We start from the raw sequence: 21445 nt of genomic DNA, 5'->3' as shown, positions 1-21445 counted from the left end.
TATCCTTCTCTCTTCTTCTCTAAAATCAATAAAAATATATTTATTTAAAAATTGGAAAAATGTATTTGCCCTTTGTCTTTGAAAGTTTGATTATAATTTGTCTTGGTATGTGTCTGAGTTTATTTTTCTTAGAGTTTGCTGAGCTTCTTGGATGTTTATATTCATGTCTTTTCTAAAATTTGGAAAGTTTACAGCCATTATTATTTTAAAAATATTCTCTCTGACCCTTTCTTCTGGGACTCCCACAATGTGCATGTTGGTCCATTTGGTGTTATCCCATAGATCTCTATACTCTTTACATTTCTTCAATATCTTTTTTTTCTGTTCCTCAGGTTCTATAATTTCTTTTTTGTTTGTTTTTATTTGTTTATTGTTGTTAATCCTCACCTGAGGATATTTTTTCCATTGACCAGGAATCGAACCCAGAACCCTATGGAGTGCAGGCTGATACTCTAACCACGGAGCACCGGCCAGGGCACCATTTTCTTTTTTATCTTCAAGATCACTAATTATTTTTTCTGCTTCTGAATTTTTCCAGTAAATTTTACATTTTAGTTGTAGTTTTCAGCTTCAGAATTTCTTTGTGGGTTTTGTGTGTGTGTGTGTGTTTGTATTTCTTTCTCTTTATTGATATTTCCATTCCATTCACACATTTTTTAAAAAATTTTCTCTACGTCTTCCTTTGAGTATCCTTAAGATTATTGTTTTAAAGTCTTTACCTGCTATATCTGCCATTAAGACCTTTTAGGGACAAATTCTTTTTAATATATTTTTATTTTCCATGAGCCATATTTTCCTATTTTTTTATATGCCTTGAGATTTATTTGTTGAACACTGGGCATTTGAATCTAATTATGTGGTAACTCTGGAAATCAGATTCTCCCCCTCTCCCAGGGTTTACTATTTTCTTGTTTTTGTTGTTGTTGTTACTGCTTTTGTTTATTGTTTTTGATGCTGTCTCTATGGTGAGGATCAACCTGAGGTGTAAACTTAATGCCTTTTTATGTCTTTTCTGAGCCTTTCCTTAGGTTGTGCATAGTCTGTTTTTAATTTACCTAATATATGCTGGTGTTTTTGAATGTCCTGTTCTTTAATGTTTGGCTTCTCAAAGGGGAAAGGTGAAAAATGAAGGAGGAATAAAAAGGCACTGGGTTTTTAAATTTCCCAGAAGTTACTTTAGTAGGAGGAGCTTGGCAACAGTTTGTCCACATCTTTGTCTGCACATCTGAGATCAGAAGTAGCAATCAGAAATTAGAGCACACATCCCCAATATTTGGGGGACAGTCTTTTGCCTACCTTCCTATGATGGAAGCTTAGATTATTGACTTTAGATCTCTCTTCTTTTCTAATATTTTGAATTGCTATTAATGTTCCTCAAAACACTGCTTTTATTGCACCCCACAAATTATAAGTTGTATTTTTATTTTAAAAGTTTTTGAGATTTTTACTTGTATATTATTTGGAAGTATGTTGTTTAATCTTTAAATACTTTGTGGTTTTCTAGCTTTCTGGTTTTGATCTCTAGATTAATCCCATTTTTTTCTGAGAGTATGTATTCTAAGCTTTCTGTTTTTTGAAATTTGTTAAGGTGTGTTTTATTTTCTCTAGTGTGGTCTATCTTGGTGAATTTTCAATGTGATATTTATAAGAATGTGTATGCCACTGTTGGATGAAGCAGTCTCTAGATGTCAATTATATCCAGTTGATAATGCTGTTGAGTTCAACTCTGTTTTCACAGATTTTCTACCTGCTGGATGTGTTCACTTTTGATAGGTGGATATTGAAGTCTCCAGCTGTCATAGTGGATTCCTCTATTTCTCCTTATAGTTCTATCAATATTTGCCTCTTGTATTTTGAAGCTCTGTTGTTAGGTGCGTGAACATTAAGGATTGTTGTGTCTTCTTGGAGAATTGATCGCTTTATCATTACATAATGTCCCTCTTTATCCTTTTCCTTAATAACTTTCCTTTTTTCTGAAGCCTGCTTTGTTTGAAATTAATGTAGCAACTTTCTTTTGATTAGTGTTAGCATGATATATCTTTATTACTTTACTTTTGATCTATCTTTATATTTAAAGTGAATGTCTTATAGACAACTTATTTTTGGGTCTTGTTTATCTTTTAAATGTTTTTATTGATTTTAGAGAGAGAGGAAGGGAGATGGCGAAACATGGATGAGAGTGAGAAACATCCCCTACTGGGGATTAAGCCCGCAACCCAGACATGTGCCCTGACCAGGAATCAATCAGCCAGGGACCTTTTAGTGCATGGGAACACTCAATCAACTGAGCTACACAGGCAATCTCTGTATTGTAATGGTTATATTTATACCATTAATGTTTAAAGTGATTAGTTATATAATTGCACTAATGTCTGCCACATTTGTTGCTGTTTTCATTGTTCTTATTGTTTCTTTTTCTTTTGTCTTTCACTCTTTCCTGCTTTGTATGATCTTAATTATTTTGATTCCAGTTTTTCTCCTCTCTTTTTGAAATCCTTTTATATTAGTTGTCCTAAGGTTTACTATATATGTTTACAAATAATTTAAGTTCACTTTCATATAATATTGTACTGCTTTGTGGTTAGTGAAAGTACCCAGTTATTCTTTTCAATCCCTCATAATTTTTTCTGTCATGCATTTCACTTATCCATAAGTTACAATCACTAAATACATTGTTGCTACTATTATTCTGAACAAACTGTTGTCTGTTCAATTATTTAAAAATAAGAAATAAAACTATTTTTATATCTTCATTTCTTCCTTCTTCAATGCTCTTTCTTTCTTTCTGTAGATTCAGGTTTCTGACTATCATTTTTCTTCTTCCTGAAGAACTTCTCTTAACACCCTTTGAAGTCAGATCTACTGGGGTAAAATTCCCTCAAATTTTGTTTGTCCAAGAAAGTTTTTATATCTCCACTTTTGAAGGATAATTCTGATGGATACAGAATTCAAGGTTTGTGGTATTTCACATCACACTCCTCTTGCGTGCATGGTTTCTGAAGAAAAGTCTAAAGTAATTCTTATCCTTGTTCCTCTATGGAGGTGGTTTTCTTCTGGCCTCATTGAAGATGTTTTTTTTTTTGTTTTTTTTTTCTGCAGCCTAACTGATATATGCCTAAGTGGAGTTTTTTTGTTTTGTTTTTCTGCTTAGTGTTCTTTGACCTTCCTGGATCTGTGGTTTGGTGTTTATCTTTAATCTGAAAGTTTTCAGTCATTATTACTTTAAATATTTCTTTTGTTTCTTTTTCTCTCTCTTCTCCGTCTGGTATTGCCAATACGTGTGCATTACACCTTTGTAATTGTCCCACAATTCTTTGGGTGTTCTCATCTGTCTTTTTTATTATTTTTTTCTCTTTGCATTTTAGTTTTGGAAATTTCTATTGACATTCTTTAAGTTCACTCAATGTTTCCTCAGCTGTATCCAGTCTGCTGATGAGCCTATCAAAGAACTTCATTTCTGTTTCAATGTTTTTGATTTCTAGCATTTCCTTTTTAATTAATTTTTTAGAGTTTCCGCCTTTCTTCTTACATTCGCCATGTATTCTTGTGTATTTTCTTCTTATTCCTTTTGAATCCTTGGTATATTAATCATAGTTATTTCAAATTCTAAACCTGATAATTCTAATATTTCTGACATATCTGAATCTGGTTCTGTTGCTTGTTCTGTCTCTTTAAACTGTGTTTTCATCTTTTAGCGTGATTTCGAAGTTTTTGTTGAAACTTGGACATGATGTACTAGGTAAAAGAAATGGAGATAAATAGGGCTTTGTTGTGAGGGTCTATGTTTATCTGCCTAGGGATTAGGCTGTGTTTACTTTTTGCAGTAGCTGTGGTTTGGGAAGTTAAACTTTAACTTTTCTGTTTCCTCTATTGCAGCGGTTCTCAACCTGTGGGTCACGACCCCTTTGGGGGTCAAACGACCCTTTCACAGGGGTCGCCTACGACCATCGGAAAACACATATATAATTACATATTGTTTTTGTGATTAATCACTATGCTTTAATTATGTTCAATTTGTAACAATGAAATTGGGGGTCACCACAACATGAGGAACTGTATTAAAGGGTCGCAGCACTAGGAAGGTTGAGAACCACTGCTCTATTGTCTTTGGGTTTCTCTAGGGCAGTAATGGTGAACCTATGACACGCGTGTCAGAGGTGACACGCGAACTCATTTTTTTGGTTGATTTTTCTTTGTTAAATGGCATTTAAATATGTAAAATAAATATCAAAAATATAAGTCTTTGTTTTACTATGGTTGCAAATATCAAAAAATTTCTATATGTGACACGGCACCAGAGTTAAGCTAGGGTTTTTCAAAATGCTGACACGCCGAGCTCAAAAGGTTCACCATCATTGCTCTAGGGACTTATATTTAAATATAGTCTGAGACATGCAGTTCTTTCAGTTGTATTTCCATGTTGTGTTATAAGAGCTCTATTGATGTAGTGACTTGTGGGAGAGGAAATGCATTCTAGTCCTATCATTAGGTCTCAGTCTGTTAGTAAGCCTGTGTCCCTTGGCTGTGACTTTTAACAAGTACTTTTCAGAGACAAGTAGGCTAAAAGGCGCTCTAGTTGGCTATTTCCCCACCCTCTGGTAAAAGAGTTTCTTTTGCCCTAGCCCAGGGGTGGGCAAACTTTTTGACTGAGGGCCACAATGGGTTCTTAAACTGGACCGGAGGGCCGGAACAAAAGCATGGATGGAGTGTTTGTGTGAACTAATATAAATTCAAAGTAAACATCATTACATGAAAAAGCACGGTCTTTTTTTTTTTTTTTTAGTTTTATTCATTTTAAACGGCCGAATCCGGCCCGCGGGCCGTAGTTTGCCCACGGCTGCCCTAGCCGGTTTGGCTCAGTGGATAGAGCGTTGGCCTGAGAACTGAACGGTCCCAGGTTTGATTCCAGTCAAGGGCACATGCCTGGGTTGTGGGCTCGATCCCCAGTGGGGGACTTGCAGGAGGCAGCCAGTCCATGATTCTTTCTCATCATGAATGTTTCTATCTCTTTCTCCCCTTCCTTCCTCTCTGAAATCAATAAAAATATATTTCTTTTAAAAAAAGAGTTTCTTTTTAGGGCAGGCCTTATTAAGAATAACAATGTTCTGGTGTATTTTGTAATGGATACTTTTTCCTTCCCTGGCAGGAAATATGGGGGAATTTTTCTTGATCTTCACTGTGAGAGCCTGGTAGGGCTCCCTAAGCCAAAACTCCTAAAAGTGTGGGGATTCCTCCTTAAACTAGGTTTCCCTGGAATTTTTAACTGTCAGATTTGTGCACACTGGAGAATCGTATAACTGCCTACATGTCTTTTCAGTTTAGGGGGCTGTGATTTTTCTCTATGACCTCAGTTCTTTGCTGGACCTAGGAAGAGTTAGTGATTTTCAGTTGGTTCTACTTTTCACTTCTTGGGATGGCGTAATACTTTCAAGGCTCCTTACATGTTAAACCAGAAATCAGAGGCCTCAATTATTTCTTTTTTTAAAATGCATTTCTCCCCTATTTCCATGATTTACCTTCCTTTCAATTCTCTACCAGCTCTAATTTTTCAGTCTTCCCTCCCTTCATTTGGAAGTCCAGGGATTTGCTCTTAATCCTCTTCTCACCCACATCACTCTTCCCTGATGACCCTATCTCTGTCTGCAGCTTTAACTCACACCTGAACGATGAGGTCTCCTCAGTCTTAGTGTCCTGAGTATTTGACATCCTATGAACACCTCAATATCAGTGTCTCCAAACTGAATTTATTTTTGTAAACCCTCCGTTCTTGTCTCACAATTGCCCACGCCCTCCTTTCTTCTCCCACTGACGTGATACCCATCTCGCTTCTTTGTCTTCACTGCTCAGATTAAATGACTCTGCAACTCTGTCCACCCATTTGCTCAAGCCAAAAACCTGCTTCTAGACTGTTTTTTCTTACCCTCTAAATCCAGTCATTCACACAGTCCTGATAATTTTTCACTTAAAAGAAAAACAAATTCAAATCTGCCTCCTTATCCTTGATCCCACTGCTATTGCTCTCATTCAGGCTCTTAATAGTTTACTCTGTTCTCCTTGTGTCTTCCAGTATTCCCCACACTACTGTCAACCTCTCAGTGTTGGCATCAGATTGCTTCTCTCTTGCCTACAGAAGCAGTCTTTCATATCTCCCGACCTGTAAGCAATCCATTAAGGATATGTACATAAAATATAAGAAATTGTTTAGATTTATTTTTCTGTATCTTATCTTATAAAAATGTCTTTTTTGTTTGTTTTGGAATGTAGTAGAACAATAGCACATGCATATAATTTATAAATATATTTCTATTTAGGTTGAATACTCTTGAATACTCAAACAATATTTTATTGATAGGGTTACATAATCAAAAAGTTAAGAGACCATGGGCCTACAATATAAAATTCTAATTCCTCAGGTTGGTGTCTCAGGTCCTCAGTTGTCTGGACCTGACCACTTGTGTCCAGTCTCCTCTCCCTCTCGTTTCCCATTTGTTCCCTGCATTATGAACGCACATATTTATCTACCTGATTACTATAAGTTACCAGTCTATTTCATGCCTTCATATGGCTGTCACATTGTTGCTTCTCCTTGGAATTGCCTTCTTACTTCTCCCTTATCTCATCCTTCATTCCCACCCTGCCCTGCAAAATCCTGCTTCTTAATTTTAACCCATTCTGGTACAGGTAAAGTCATCATGCACTCTTTTGCTGCCCTGCTGTTTAGTACTTCTTCACTCATTCCTTTAACAGTGTCTGTTGAGCAACTTCCCTAGCCCCTGTCTAGGCTCAGGAGACAGTATAGTCATTTCACTTCTCTGTCTCCTTCACTGTGAGCTTCTTGGAGACAGACTCTCTTCCCATTCCTTACATCCAGTATCCCCTTGGTTTGTCGACCACTTGCATGAGTGAATCAGTGAGTGAGTAAGGACACTGGACCACTAGCATTTCTTTCAACATTGAGATTCTATTTTTATTTAAAAATTGATCAGAAACTAAGTTGTAATTTTGTGGATCTCTATAGCCCAAATCTTATTTGTGGTGCAGTTTATGCTCACTCACTAAATCAAATCACCCATTTAGTAATAAGTCTAGGTTTGTATATTTTTATTTGTATGTATACATGTTGTTAATTCTAGGAAGTGGAATAAAATAAATACTTGAGTGTTATTCTAGAGCTGTGCTTTCTGGCTGTGGTTATAAAGTCTGGCCTGACTTAATGACTCTAAAGTGAATATTCCCGTGTTCTGGATGTCCTTTGGTTTATATTGCACTAGTGCATTAAAAAGTTGGTTTTAGCCGAAACCGGTTTGGCTCAGTGGATAGAGTGTCAGCTTGCGGACTGAAGGGTCCCAGGTTCGATTCCGGTCAAGGGCATGTACCTGGGTTGCGGGCACATCTCCAGTAGGAGATGTGCAGGAGGCAGCTGATCGATGTTTCTCTCTCATCGATGTTTCTGACTCTCTATCTCTCTCCCTTCCTCTCTGTAAAATATCAATAAAATATATTTAAAAAAAAAAAGTTGGTTTTAGATGAGGAATAATTAGCCTTGCTAGTATGCTGTTCTTTATTTAAGAAATAAAACTACAAAACAGATGAATTAATTGTTTATATTAAAGCTATTTCTCCATTAACAAATCTTTTAACAGGTGTGAATTTTAAGTTCACTTCATGTGTCTCAGAATTTGTATTTGTTTAATATTTACGAAAATGTGTTACAATTTTCATATTGTAACACATTTCATAAAGTGAGGTTTACTGTTATAGCTCGAACTGGTCAGATTTTGTATATAAGTATGTATATGTATAAAATAAAAATTGTGTGTGGTATGGTTGATTGAGATAGACAGACTGCTTAACTAATCAGTGAAAGACTAAACCTGAAAGGAGTGAAGATTAAGGAATGGTATGTCTACCATAATTACTAGTATTATTTACTACTAGGAATAATTAGACTGCTTATCTTCTGAAGAAAACTGAGTCTGAAATGTTAGAAACATACCTTTATGTTTTAATCCTTTTTAAATAGCTGGTATGATTCTAAATTTTAGAATCAAAAGTTAGAAACATATCTTTATGTTTTAATCCTTTTTAAATAGCTGGTATGATTCTAAATTTTAGAATCAAAAGTTAGAAACATATCTTTATGTTTTAATCCTTTTTAAATAGCTGGTATGATTCTAAATTTTAAATGAAAAGCTCTTTGAATTTACCTTATGAAACTGAATTAAACAAAATGTTTTTGAACTTTTTTTCTTTCTCTTAGGTATAATATTGAGCCCAGTTTATACTGCCCATTTTTCTCCCTTGGAGCATGCATGGAAGGCCTTAACATTTTATTTAATAAACTGTTGGGAATTGCATTGTATGCAGAGCAGCCTGCAAAAGGAGAGGTGTGGTGTGAAGATGTCCGAAAACTGGTAAGCATCCCAGTTTCTGTAAAGTTGTATTACTTTACTATTTCTTGGGTTTAATAATTGAGTTAATAGCACTTTCATCTTTAAGTTAGTTTTGCCTATTGGAGCAGCTCTCACCTTACTCCTGTTTTACAAAAAACTTGAATGACCACTTCTGACTTAGGACACTGTATGAAAGAAACATTGTTCTCTAAAATCAGTTGCTGCTGAAAATTAATGTAAGTATATAACAGCAGAGTTAGTTCTTTGAAAAAAAATATATTTAGGAATCTGCTAGGATGTTGAATCTTCATATGTTTGACAAATTGTAATTAAAGGAAAATCTGTCATTATTTTTTACATTCCTGCCATGCTAAGTGTCCTTTTAGGTTCATTTCTGAACCCATTGCATTGGTCACATTTCCTTTTCTTCCAACCCCTTCCAATTTTGTAAGAGCTTAATTTGCATGAGATATGAATTTATGTCCCATGTTTTGATTTGACTTCTTTGATAATAACTTTAAGCCTAGAATCTACTCGTCTCCCTTAGAGCCCACTTTGTTTGAGGCGTGAGTATTTTTATTTTTCCCTGATAAGAGTTTCAAGATTTATTGACCCATATGTTTATCACGAAGACTTTGTGTTGTTATGGTGTTTTACGTGTTGTTTATTTGCCTATCACACAGTACTCTTGTCACTATATTTTAAGAAACAAAAGCTATCTCATTGTTCCTTGGCTTGTTCTGTGAACATGGAATCGATGTAGTGGTGGAACTGAAAGGATAGAATGAATGGGAGCACCTTATATCACTGTACTTAATTATCTAAGTATTCTCTGTTTGTATATAATGTACTTCAAAAAATGATAGAGATTGATAAAATACAGATGTATAGTGAAAAGAAAACTGGTAAGAAGAACAGAAGGATAGAGTATAAAGGGCAAAGAAGTGTCTGCAGGATGTGAGCCCCCTGGGCAGGACTATTTGTGTTTTGTCCACTGCTGTATGCCAAATACTGTGAACAGTTCCTACCATCCAGAAGGTGTTAACAGATGTTTGTTGAATTAATAATATATGCTTTATAGGAAGTTTTAAAGCATAAAACTTAGGTTCTCTTTGGCAGAATCCTCAAGGTGTAAAAAAGACAAAGAAGGCAGGATGGAGACTAGTGGTTGAGCCTTCTTAGGTTCAGTTTTGGGTAAAGTCATAAATAATGATTTTATTGATCGTCAACTGAAACCAGAGGCTACCTTTTGTTATTTCTGTGTCCAAGGGTTATAATTTGTATGAACATATATCATTACATTCTACAGTTTGAAGGAAAAATAATTTTGCTGCTAAAACTTTGAGACAACACTTATTTCCAACTCCTTTTGGTGATTTGTGAACAATCTGAGGAGCTGTATTTGGTAGAGGTATCAGTTGAATGGCCCAAACAAGGAGGGTTTCTTCTCCTGGACAGAATTACCCGAATCAAAGTCATCCAAAAGATGAAGAGAAAATAGAATCTATCTTGAAATAATATGGGATGTAGAAAGTGATAAAATGTCCATATTTATAGCTGTGCATGATTTATATACAGGATGGTACAAAAGTAAGTTTACAGTTGTTCGTACGGAAAATAATACAATAATTAATAAATAATAATACAAGAATAAGCTGTTTCGTGTACTCATAACTATAAACCTACTTCTGCCACAACCTGTATAGATTCTTGTGTTGAGGATGGTTTTCAACTTATAGAGTTTCTGATTGACTCATTTACCACTAAATTAAATTGTTTTTTCTAGGCTGTGGTTCATGAATCTGAAGGATTGTTGGGGTACATTTACTGTGATTTTTTTCAGCGAGCAGACAAGCCACATCAGGTAATGCTTTATTTATAATCTAGTCTCTCTAAAAATGATCAGCAGTTAATTTATATTAATCTGAACATATCTTTTTTGTAGTTCCCTAATATATAAAGGGCATTAATGATAATTACTAAATATATTAATTTGAGATTTGCTGTGAATTTAAAAATAAACATTATGAAAACCATTAGATATGCCTGTATACTAGTCTGTCACTTTTATCGGTGTCATGGTAATAATGATAGCTGATATTATATGAATCCTTCTATGTCACATCATGTTTTTGAATGTTCACCTCAACCTTTGAAACTAGACACTAATATTATAAGGAAACTGAGGCTAGAGAGGTTAAGTTGGTTGCCCTGAGTCACACAGCTAGAAGTGCTAGGATTTGAACCCAAGCATTCTTACTATAGCCCCAACTCTTAACCACTTTCCATACTTGTTAATGGACCTAGTTTAAAATTGCAGAAGATACAGAAGTCCCCCCCTCATTTATGAAGGATACTTTCCAAGACCCCAGTGGATGCCTGAAACCAAATATAGTACCAAACTCTATACATACTGTGTTTTGTACATACATACCTATGATAAAGTTCAATTCATTGTAACGACTAACTAATAATAAAATAAAACAGTTATAATAATATACTGTAATAAAACTTAAGTGAATGTAGTCTCTCTTACTCTGATAACTGATCTGATACTGAGATGACTACTAAGTGACTAATGGGTGGGTAGTGTATACAGCATAGATATGCCAGACAAGGGATGGCTCACATTCTGGGAGGGATGCTGCAGGATAGTAAACAATTTCATCATGTTACTCAGAACAGCATGCAGTTTAAAACTTATGAATGGTTTATTTCTGGAATTTTTTTATTTACTATATTTGGACCATGGTTATCAGCCAATAACAGAAATGGAAAGTGAAACTGCAGGTAACAGGGAACTGATGTATCTTTATATTGGAAACCTTATCCACCACCAATTCACTTCTTTTGTGAAATATGTGAGGTTCATTCCTTTCCTTAACTGTATACTGGTATAGCAATCATCTTCAACAGTTTTAGGCAATTTGATGGGAAATGTTAAGAGTTCAGGTTATCAGCCCTGGCTGGTTTGGCTCAGTGGATGGAACATCAGCCTGCGGACTGAAGGGTCCCGGGTTCGATTCTGGTCAAGGGCATGTGCTGGGGTTGCGGGCGCATCCCCAGTGGGGGGCATGCAGGAGGCAGCTGAATCGATGTTTCTCTCTCATCGATGTTTCTGGCTCTCTATTCCTCTCCCTCTCTCTTCTTCTCTGTAAAAAAATCAATAAAATATATTTTTAAATAAAAGAGTTCAGGTTATCTATAATAATAAAGTCGTAATATGCTAATTAGACCGGACAGCCAAACGACCTTCCAGACGTCCTTCCGGATATCCTTCTGAACAAAGCCAGGGCTACGAGGGCTGAGGCAAGCCACCACAGCTGTGAGGGCCGAGCTCCATGCACGAATTTCGTGCATTGGGCCTCTAGTAAGTTATAATAGAAATAACGGTACCTTATATTTAAATAGTGATTTATAATTTCAAAGCATTTTAATAGATGTGAGCTTATGAAATCTAGGCAACTACTCTGGGATTTGACAAGGCAGAGATGAAGCTCATAAAGGCAAACCAGTTTCCAAAGTGATTTGGCTGGTAGGTGAGAAAGGTGGGACCATAATCTAGGTCAGTGGTCGGCAAACCGCGGCTCGCGAGCCACATGTGGCTCTTTGGCCCCTTGAGTGTGGCTCTTCCACAAAATACCATGTGTGGGCACGCACGTACAGTGCGATTGAAACTTCGTGGCCCATGCGCAGAAGTCGGTTTTCGGCCTGGGTGAGTCTATTTTGAAGAAGTGGCGTTAGAAGAAGTGGGGAGTGTCGGTCAGTCGGGCGACGGGAGACGCAGTGCGAGGGAGGCGCGCGCAATTCATGCACAAGTTGAGCGAGCCAGTCAGTCAGCAGTCTCATTGTGTGCCGGGGTCCAGCCCCAGCGGGTCCAGGGGTCCCCAAAGGTGTGGATGGAGTCGGCGAAGAAAGAATGACACGGAGACAGCGTTCAGTTGATCAGCAGCCTAGCCAGGATCTCCAGCCAAGTTCTGGTCTCGATCTCCAGAGAGGTTCTGCTGTTTATTGTCTTGTTACATCCGTATTTATACCAGTTGATTTTAATCCTGTCAATTTCTATTACAAAGGCTAGGGCGTTTCTTATCTCCATTCCAGGGAGTAAAGATTATGTAGCTTAAGCATGATTGTTTGTAGTGATTAACTACCCGCCTGGCACTTAGTTAAGGAGTTTCATCCCCTCCCTGACTTCAGGGAAAAATTCCTACCTGGGGAAACAACCTTTCTAGGAGAGGTGACCTTGGTTAAAACACACAGTGCTAAGGGGAGCAAACATATTAAGAACAGTATGCTATATACGCCAGGTCCCTTGAAACATATGCTGTGCAGATGTTTCTTTCCTGCAGTGACTGTGTCAAGCAGCAAGGATGGACTGGCTTCCGGCAAATTCCCCCTTTTTTATTTTTTAAATGCTCACACATGCAAATCAGTGGCCACCTCTCAGATTGGGCCATTTAAGTCTCGGAAGAAGAGTGGCAAGCAATGATAGTGAGCACAGCTATAAACATAGTGGATGGAGCCCCATTCCTGTAGAAGGTTGCCAGCCTCTTCAGTCAAGGGATTTCAGCTGTCCTCAAGTTATTGGTTTGATTGTCTTTGTTGGTCTGGCTAGCGGGCAGCGTCACTGGCGACAGGCTTCCCGAAGCGTCTGCAAGTTGAAGGACTGCATCAAAGGGTCCATCAGGGCCGTGGTTGATGGTGGTGTCGATGTCCGAGGAGGAGTAAGCTGTGCCCTCTGGATCCAGCTGATATGGAAAATGGAGGGTAGTAGAAAAAGAGAAAGCAAAAGAACTACAAGGCATGGAAGTGTTTAGAAAAACGAAGGAGAAGAAAGGGAAGAAGGCAGCATCCTGACACAGCCCTTTCCTTCAGCTTCCCCTTTCCCTGTGGTCCCAGGTAGAAATGGGAAACAAGTCCTGTTGCAGTGAGAGGGCAGCTGCTGTCAGCCAGTCTCTGTCTTTACCTGGGTCCCGATCTGAGCTGGGCATGGGAAGCAGGAAGCAGCCATGGGGACAGGAGACCTTCCTCAGAAGGGGCGAGTGTTCAAGCCCCTGCACCATTGGGGAGGGGGGTCTGTGCCCCACCTTTGTTGTACCCCAAGTTTTCTCCTACTGGCCCCCGACTGTGCCTGTCTTAGGTTGCCCCACCCTGTGGAGTCTTACCCGTCGTTGACTACCAGCCATCTCTGGGCCAAGTAGGGTGATGTGAGGTTCAGTTTTGTCTCCTTGATAGCCTATGTCCCTCTGGCCTCCATGCCCAGCAACTGCCTTTGGATTCCCTCGCTTGCTGGCGGGGCTCTGGCATTGATCATAGGGAACTCAGGTTTCTTCTCTAGAGAGGGCCCAGCTTACGCCATTGGGCCAGAGACAGATCCATGGTACCAGCCACCATGAGGCTTCAACCTCAGCATGAACAGAGAGCTCAGGCAACAGCTTATGGGCAATTGGATTGTAAGAAGGGGGTCCCTCTTGGCACAAGGGTAAGAGGCGCCAATACAGGACAAAGGAGAGTCCTGGAACAGGGCTTTCTCAGCCCAGGATGTCAGGCTCTTGGCACAAGACAACTCCATGTATGGGACATATACTAGACACCCCCTAGTCATGGCAGAAAAGGGAGGTGCCCTTCCTGGAACAGTAGGGTAGGGAGATTCTAGAAAAGGCTGTGTTCAGGAAAGAAGGAGAAAGGCCAAAGAACCAGAAAACAAGTAGTTAGATTTTTTAAAAAAAGGAAAAAGGGAAGATGTGGGGCAAATCTGGGACATGTGGAAAGACAAAAAGGAGGCACATGTGATCCTCGCAATGGACAGATAGTTCCAGCTCAGGGCTGCACATCTGCTGCAGACGGGCACTGGTCAGGTGTGCTATGATGAGGCAGAGATGGCGGGCAGTGAGACATAAGGTCGGACTAGACGGTCTGGAATCCACACAGGTGAGTCTGTGTCCTGTGGAAATATACAAGCATATCCTCTCCCCTGGGTTAAAAGTACATCAGGTCCCTTCCAGGCTCCTGTAAGCAAGTCTCTCCATTTGACGAGGGCTTTAGGTTTAGTTAGATCAGGGTTCCAATGCCTATACATCGGGGAATTTCCCTCAGAATCTACATTTAGTATATTAATTACAAATTGAGCATGTTGTAGAACATGATGAGGAGAGGAATATTTAAACTCATTTTCTTGTAATTTTTTAATTTGTGTTTTTAAAGTTTGGTGAGCCCTTTCTACTATTGCTTGGCCTTGAGGATTGTAGGGTATTCCTGTAGTATGTGCGATGCCGAATGTAGAGCATAAGTTTTTAAAAGCTCTAGAGGTATAGGCAGGCCCATTGTCAGTTTTAAGTGCCCTTGGTATTCCTAGGTAGGAAAAGCATTGGAATAGATGTTGACTTACATCTTTAAAGGCTTCTCCTGTACGTGCAGAAGCAAGGATAACATGAGAAAAGGTATCAATACAAACATGCACATAGCACAGTTTGCCAAAAGATGGGACATGAGTAATATCCATCTGTCATAAGTCACAGGGTCTAAGTCCTCTTGGATTAACTCCAGTAGCAGGGCTAGGAAAATGAGTAGGACAATGGCCACAGTCACGCACAATACTTCGAGCAGCTTCTCTAGATATGCGATAATATAGACGGAGAGCAGAAGCATTTTGATGGTGAATGGCATGAGACCGCCGGGCTTCTTCTAGAGCTGTACAAACTACTGGGCGAGTTAGTAAATCCGCCTGATAATTTCCTTCGCTTAAGGGTCCTGGTAGGCAGGAATGAGCTCTAATATGTCCAATATAGAAAGCCTTTTCTCGTTTGTGAATGCAAGTTTGTAGCTGAGTTAACAAAGAGAAAATGGCTGTTCTTCCTTGTGGGAGAGAGGCGGTCTCAATATGAGGAAATAATTTAACTATATATTGAGAGTCAGTGTACAAGTTAAAGGGAACCTGTTGCAATTGTTCAAAAGCATAAATGACTGCCAAAAGCTCTGTTCTCTGAGCTGACGTCTCTAGAGTTTGTTGAACATGGGTTATTGAGTCAATGATTGTTACTGCCCTACCATTAGAGGAACCATCTGTGAATACTAAGGAGGCAGGAGGTGATAATGGTTCTTTTGAACATTTAATAGGAAATATAAACGGATGTAGGGAGAGAAATTGCAATATAGGTGATCTTGGCAAATGATGTAAAATTTGCCCTGGGAAGTTACCTATAGCTATTTGCCACTCTTCTTCAAATTGTAATAGTGTGTCTAATTGTTCTCTTTTATAAGGTATTATTATCTCAGTAACTTCTCTTCCAAAGAGTTCAATACTGCGTCGTCTACCTTTGATAATGAGAGTGGCCACTAGGGAGGGATAGGGTGGTACAATCTTCCTAGGAGTGACAGGTAAATGTATCCATTCTAATGGTCCTTCCTGCCACAAGCATCCTGTAGGAGTATATTTAGTGGCTAGAATAATTAAGGCCCAAGATTTGGAATAATCTAGATACTGTAGTTGCTGTTTATTGATGGCCTGTTCTATTTTTGCTATAGCCTTTTCTCCTTCTACAGTTAATTGTCGGGGAGACTTAGGGTTCGAATCTCCCTTTAAAATGTCAAATAGAGGTTTTAAGTCAAGAGTGGTTATTTTTAGATATGGCCTGACCCAGTTGATATCACCTAATAGTTTCTGATAATCATTCAATGTGTTTAAATGATCTTTTCTTAATTGTAGAGGCTGATAGGTGATAGTAGAGGTATGTAATACTCTGCCTAAGTATGAAAAAGAAGGTTCAGTCTGAATCTTTTCTGGGGCTATTTTTAGACCATGTTCTTCTAAAGCAAGGATGGTCTGAGTAAGAATTTCCTGTAAAGTAGCCCGATCTTTATGAGGTAGTAAAATATCATCCATATAATGAATAAGATATAGATCTGAAATTTTCTTTCTAATAACTTGCAATGCCTGATCTACAAACTTTTGACATAATGTAGGACTACTTTTCATCCCTTGTGGGAGAACCTTCCATTGATATCTCTGATAAGGCTGTTTAAAGTTTTCTGATGGTATGCTGAATGCGAATCTTTGACAATCAGCTGGATGAAGAGGTATAGTGAAAAAACAATCCTGTAAGTCAATAACAACAACACAATACTTCTGTGGAATTGCCACAGGGGAGGGCAATCCAGGTTGTAAGGAGCCCATATCTTCCATGGTGGCATTTATGGCTCTTAGATCTTGCAAAAGTCTCCACTTGCCTGATTTCTTTCTTATTACAAATATGGGTGTGTTCCAGGGACTATTTGATGGCTCTATATGTCCCTCTGCTAATTGCTGATCAATTAATTGTCGGGCTGCTGATATTTTCTCAGATGTTAAGGGCCATTGCTCAACCCATACTGGTTGTGACGATTTCCAGACTATGGGATCAGCAGTCCTAAGGGCAATGGCCCCAATTACAGATCCTGTCGAGGAGTGTGAGGTATTACTTTCCTTTCCTAATCCCTTTCCTGGATTAAATCTCGTGTCTAGCATCTGTGATGTTACTCTATCACTGGGGCTATATAATACAACTCCCATTTGAGACAAGATATCTCTTCCCCATAATGTAAAGGGGATAGTTGTAATTACATAGGGACAGAATGTTCCTGAATGTTGATCTTCATCAGCCCAAGTTAGAATCTGAGAACTCTTTTTTACATTAGATGCCTTGCCTAGTCCTACTAGGGAAGTGGAGGTGGTGTGCGTGGGCCATGAAGAGGGCCAATCCTTCCCTGCTATGCAGGAAACATCTGCTCCTGTGTCCAATAGACCTTCAATTGGTTTTCCCTGAATTTGTAAAATTTTTGTAGGTCTAGTAGCATGGATTTCTTGTATCCAAAATGCTGCATCACTAGATCCAAAGCCTCCGGCCCCTCTAGCTTCCTGGGTAACAGCTGTCCCTATTTTATGTATTGGTAACAGGATTAATTGGGCAATTCTCTGGTTGGGCTGAATCTGTATAGTTGTGGTGGGTGGGGAAAGTAAAATCTGTATTTCTCCTGTGTAGTCTGCATCAACAACTCCTGGGATGACTAAGATCCCCTGTAAGGAGGTGGAGCTCCGCCCTAATATTAAACCTACGGTTCCCTCAGGCAGCGGCCCAGACACTCCTGTAGGAATGGCTGCTACTGGCGAGTCTGGGGTTAGTATTGCGTGGGTGGTTGAGTGGAGGTCCAATCCTGCACTGCCTGGGGTTGCCCTGAAGAGGTCACTGACTGATCGAAATTTGCAGAGGGGTTGAAGGTTGATGCCCCTATCATTGCAGGGGCCTGGGGCTGGCCCCTTCTCAAGTTTCCCAATTGAGGTGATGGGATATAACCTCCTTGGGAGCTATTTGTAGAGTTTAAAGGCCGACCATTTTTATGGTATTTTGATCTACATTCCTTTGCCCAATGGAATCCTTTCTGACATCGGGGACAAACGGTTTTTGGAGGATTAATATTATTCCCTAATCTATTTCCAGGCTGTCGAGGAGCTTGCCATCTGGCCTGAGTATTATTATTATTTTTATTTGGGCATTCTCTGCTAAAGTGCCCAGATAAGCCACAAGAGTAGCAGTTCATATTTCTTTTATTACCTGTATTATTGCTGGCTTGTCCTATAGCCTGTACATATTGAGGGTATGTCTCCCCTTTGAGAGCTGCAGCTATAGCTACACCCTGTATAAATGCTGGACTTACATCAGCACACTGTTTTATAAAATCATTTATAGTTCCTGTTCTGCGAATCGGCCTTAATAAAGCCTGACAGGTATTATTAGCATTTTCAAAAGCCAGTTGTTTGATTAGGATATCGGCTGCCTCTTTGTTATTGATTACTCTCTTGACTGCCTGCATGAGGCGAGAAAGGAAATCCTGATATGGTTCCTCGACCTTCTGTTTAACCTCTGTAAGGGTGGTTGTTTTTCCTGCTGTACAAGGTAGGGATTTCCAGGCACTTACTGCACAACTGGTTACTTTGGTAAGTGCCTCTGTGGGCATATTCATTTGCTCCTCAGCCGTGTTAAAATCACCTTCTCCTAATATCATGTCTAGGGTTATTCCTTTTCTGGTTTTTTCGCTAGTGGCTACAGCTTTCTTAGCAAGATCATCATATTCAGTTTTCCATAATAAGTAATCGCCTCCTGAGAGACAGGATTTACAAACCTGTGACCAATCATAAGGAGTCATCCATTTACTGGCTAGGGTTTCTACCAAGGTTTGTGTGTAAGGAGCTAGAGGTCCATATTCAGAGCAGGCCAATTTTAATTCTTTAAGTACTTTGTAAGGTATAGGCTCCAAGGTGGGGTTTCTATTCCCACCAGACTCATTCTCATATGTAACTGGGAAGCAGAGTGAGAATTCAAGATCTCCATTAGCTTCAGCTTCTCTTATCGCCCTTTGAAATTTAGACATGGAGCTCCTAGGAGCCACAGGACCTGGTTTAGGCTTCCTTTCTAATTTGGGGAGCCTGTTTTGAATGGGAGGGCCACTCTCCTCTCTACTGACTGGAAAGGACCAATGGTCATGTTTATGATATTTATTCTCCTCCCGATCAGTAGGCATAGCTAAATTGCTTTTAGATTGAGCTGAAGACAATGATGATGTATCCTCTCTGGGTGGAGCCGAGGGACTATTTAAATTTTGAGAAAGTTCACCGTTTTTGCCTCTGGTGCCAAGGTGTCACAGATTGAATCCCAGAGGGAAAAGAAACATGGCAGGACCTCCTCAGATCCATGGTGTTTCTTTAATTGCTTTCCTACTTCAACCCAAGTTTTTAAATTAACAGTTCCATCCTCTGGAAGCCATTGACATACTTCTTCTATAAAACTTTCTGTCTCACTGGGAGTAACCTCAACTCCAATTCTGCTAGTAAGCATATGCGTTAAAAGATTAATACAGAGTCTTTTTTCTTTAGACTCAGTATGACCCATCTTGTCAATCTAAGTTCTGTACTAACTGCCCGCTTACCCTACTTATCCTCTATACGGGGGGTCTGAAGCACCCTACGGTGCAGTCCTATCCGTCCCAAGTACGGGGGGACTTACCTAAGGGAACCCTGTTCGGGCGCCAGATGCCGGGGTCCAGCCCCAGCGGGTCCAGGGGTCCCCAAAGGTGTGGATGGAGTCGGCGAAGAAAGAATGACACGGAGACAGCGTTCAGTTGATCAGCAGCCTAGCCAGGATCTCCAGCCAAGTTCTGGTCTCGATCTCCAGAGAGGTTCTGCTGTTTATTGTCTTGTTACATCCGTATTTATACCAGTTGATTTTAATCCTGTCAATTTCTATTACAAAGGCTAGGGCGTTTCTTATCTCCATTCCAGGGAGTAAAGATTATGTAGCTTAAGCATGATTGTTTGTAGTGATTAACTACCCGCCTGGCACTTAGTTAAGGAGTTTCATCCCCTCCCTGACTTCAGGGAAAAATTCCTACCTGGGGAAACAACCTTTCTAGGAGAGGTGACCTTGGTTAAAACACACAGTGCTAAGGGGAGCAAACATATTAAGAACAGTATGCTATATACGCCAGGTCCCTTGAAACATATGCTGTGCAGATGTTTCTTTCCTGCAGTGACTGTGTCAAGCAGCAAGGATGGACTGGCTTCCGGCAATTGTGCAGTGGTTAGTGCTAGTCGTGTAGCAAATCGCTCGTGGGTGACAAAAGTACCTACTCGAAGCATGAAATTACCTGTATTTTTTTAAGTATGATATCAAGTTTTATTCAACGTACCTATAGTTTAAGACTTAAAACTTTAAGTAAAGTTTATTAAGTTAATTTTAGGGAACGTTGTGGAGTGAAAGAAGATGTAGTGTTGAGGATTGAGATAGGTTTGTTGAGATGGTTTGGACATGTAGAGAGGATGAACGAAAGGAGATAGATGAAACAAGTATACAAGACGAGTGTGGATGGGAGAGTTGGAAGGGGTCGACCTCAGCGAACGTACCTCAATCAGATTGAGGACGTTTTTAGCAAAGGCCAGCTTAGGAGTACCCTAATTAAGTTAATAACAATGTACCTACCTATATAGTTTAAGTTTAAAAAATTTGGCTCTCAAAAGAAATTTCAATCGTTGTACTGTTGATATTTGACTCTGTTAACTAATGAGTTTGCCGACCACTGATCTAGGTCATCAGACACTGATTCCTATGTTCTTCCTCTTTGCTTGAATGGCTGGTAGAGAGTCTAGGTTAGTGATTAAGAACTCTGGCTCCTAGTAGTACAACTGGGTTCAGATCTGAGATGCAGCAAACCATGACAACATTTCCAATACTCAGTTTCTGTTTTCTGATCTGAAAGGTGAGATTCTTGCCTCATAGGGTTATAGTGAAAAATAGTGATAAAATGTTAGTGAATCTCAGCTTGTTATAGAAAATTTGCTTCAGATCCCCTGCTTTTTGCAATTTTAGAGCTTATCAATTTCAAGTGATAACGACAATTGGTATGGGCAGTATCTCCTAGTTCATTGAAGGGGCTTAATAAACAATAGTGTCCCTTCCCTTAGTAGCTTTATGTCTGTCACTTCCTATTTGCTTTAATGCATGGATCTTAGCTCTGTAATGAAAGCATTTCCAACATATGGTACAGCAGCTGAATACATATTTTTGGAGTGAATGAATAAATCAACATAAGCTCAGTATATTGGTGTTTTTAAAAATTTAAATTTTAACAAAACGAGTTGAGAAAAATTTGTGTGTATAACTAAATAAATAGAATAATAATAGAGTTAAGTTAAAATTTGAACTCAGAACACATTTTGGTATAATTTTATGTTCATTAACATTAAGATTATTATACCTTTTAGGCTACCTAACACATTCTTCTAATTATGTTTTCTGATTATTAAAGGATTGCCATTTTACAATCCGTGGAGGGAGATTAAAGGAAGATGGAGACTATCAACTTCCAGTTGTAGTTCTTATGCTGAATCTTCCCCATTCCTCAAGGAATTTACCAACTTTATTAACTCCTGGAATGATGGAAAATCTTTTTCATGAAATGGGACATGCAATGCATTCTATGCTGGGACGTACTCGTTACCAACATGTCACTGGTGAGTCACGAAG

At 39.1% G+C, this 21445-nt stretch overlaps 1 protein-coding gene across 5 annotated transcripts in view; it reads left to right on the top strand.

Moving 5' to 3' along the window:
* The window catches only part of MIPEP (mitochondrial intermediate peptidase), a 231029-nt gene that overhangs the window by 93207 nt on the left and 116377 nt on the right, over window positions 1-21445 (top strand). For all 5 annotated transcript variants that reach the window (XM_059684463.1, XM_059684460.1, XM_059684459.1 and 2 more), the window contains exons 11-13: window positions 8261-8414; window positions 10180-10257; window positions 21228-21432. In XM_059684463.1, the coding sequence (XP_059540446.1) occupies window positions 8261-8414; window positions 10180-10257; window positions 21228-21432 (437 nt within the window). The remainder of the gene's footprint in view (window positions 1-8260; window positions 8415-10179; window positions 10258-21227; window positions 21433-21445) is intronic.

Source organism: Myotis daubentonii, chromosome 2 (assembly GCF_963259705.1).
Source record: "Myotis daubentonii chromosome 2, mMyoDau2.1, whole genome shotgun sequence".
NCBI lineage: Eukaryota > Metazoa > Chordata > Mammalia > Chiroptera > Vespertilionidae > Myotis > Myotis daubentonii.
Note: the sequence above shows the minus strand (reverse complement) of the source record. Positions and strands in the feature narration are given on the sequence as shown.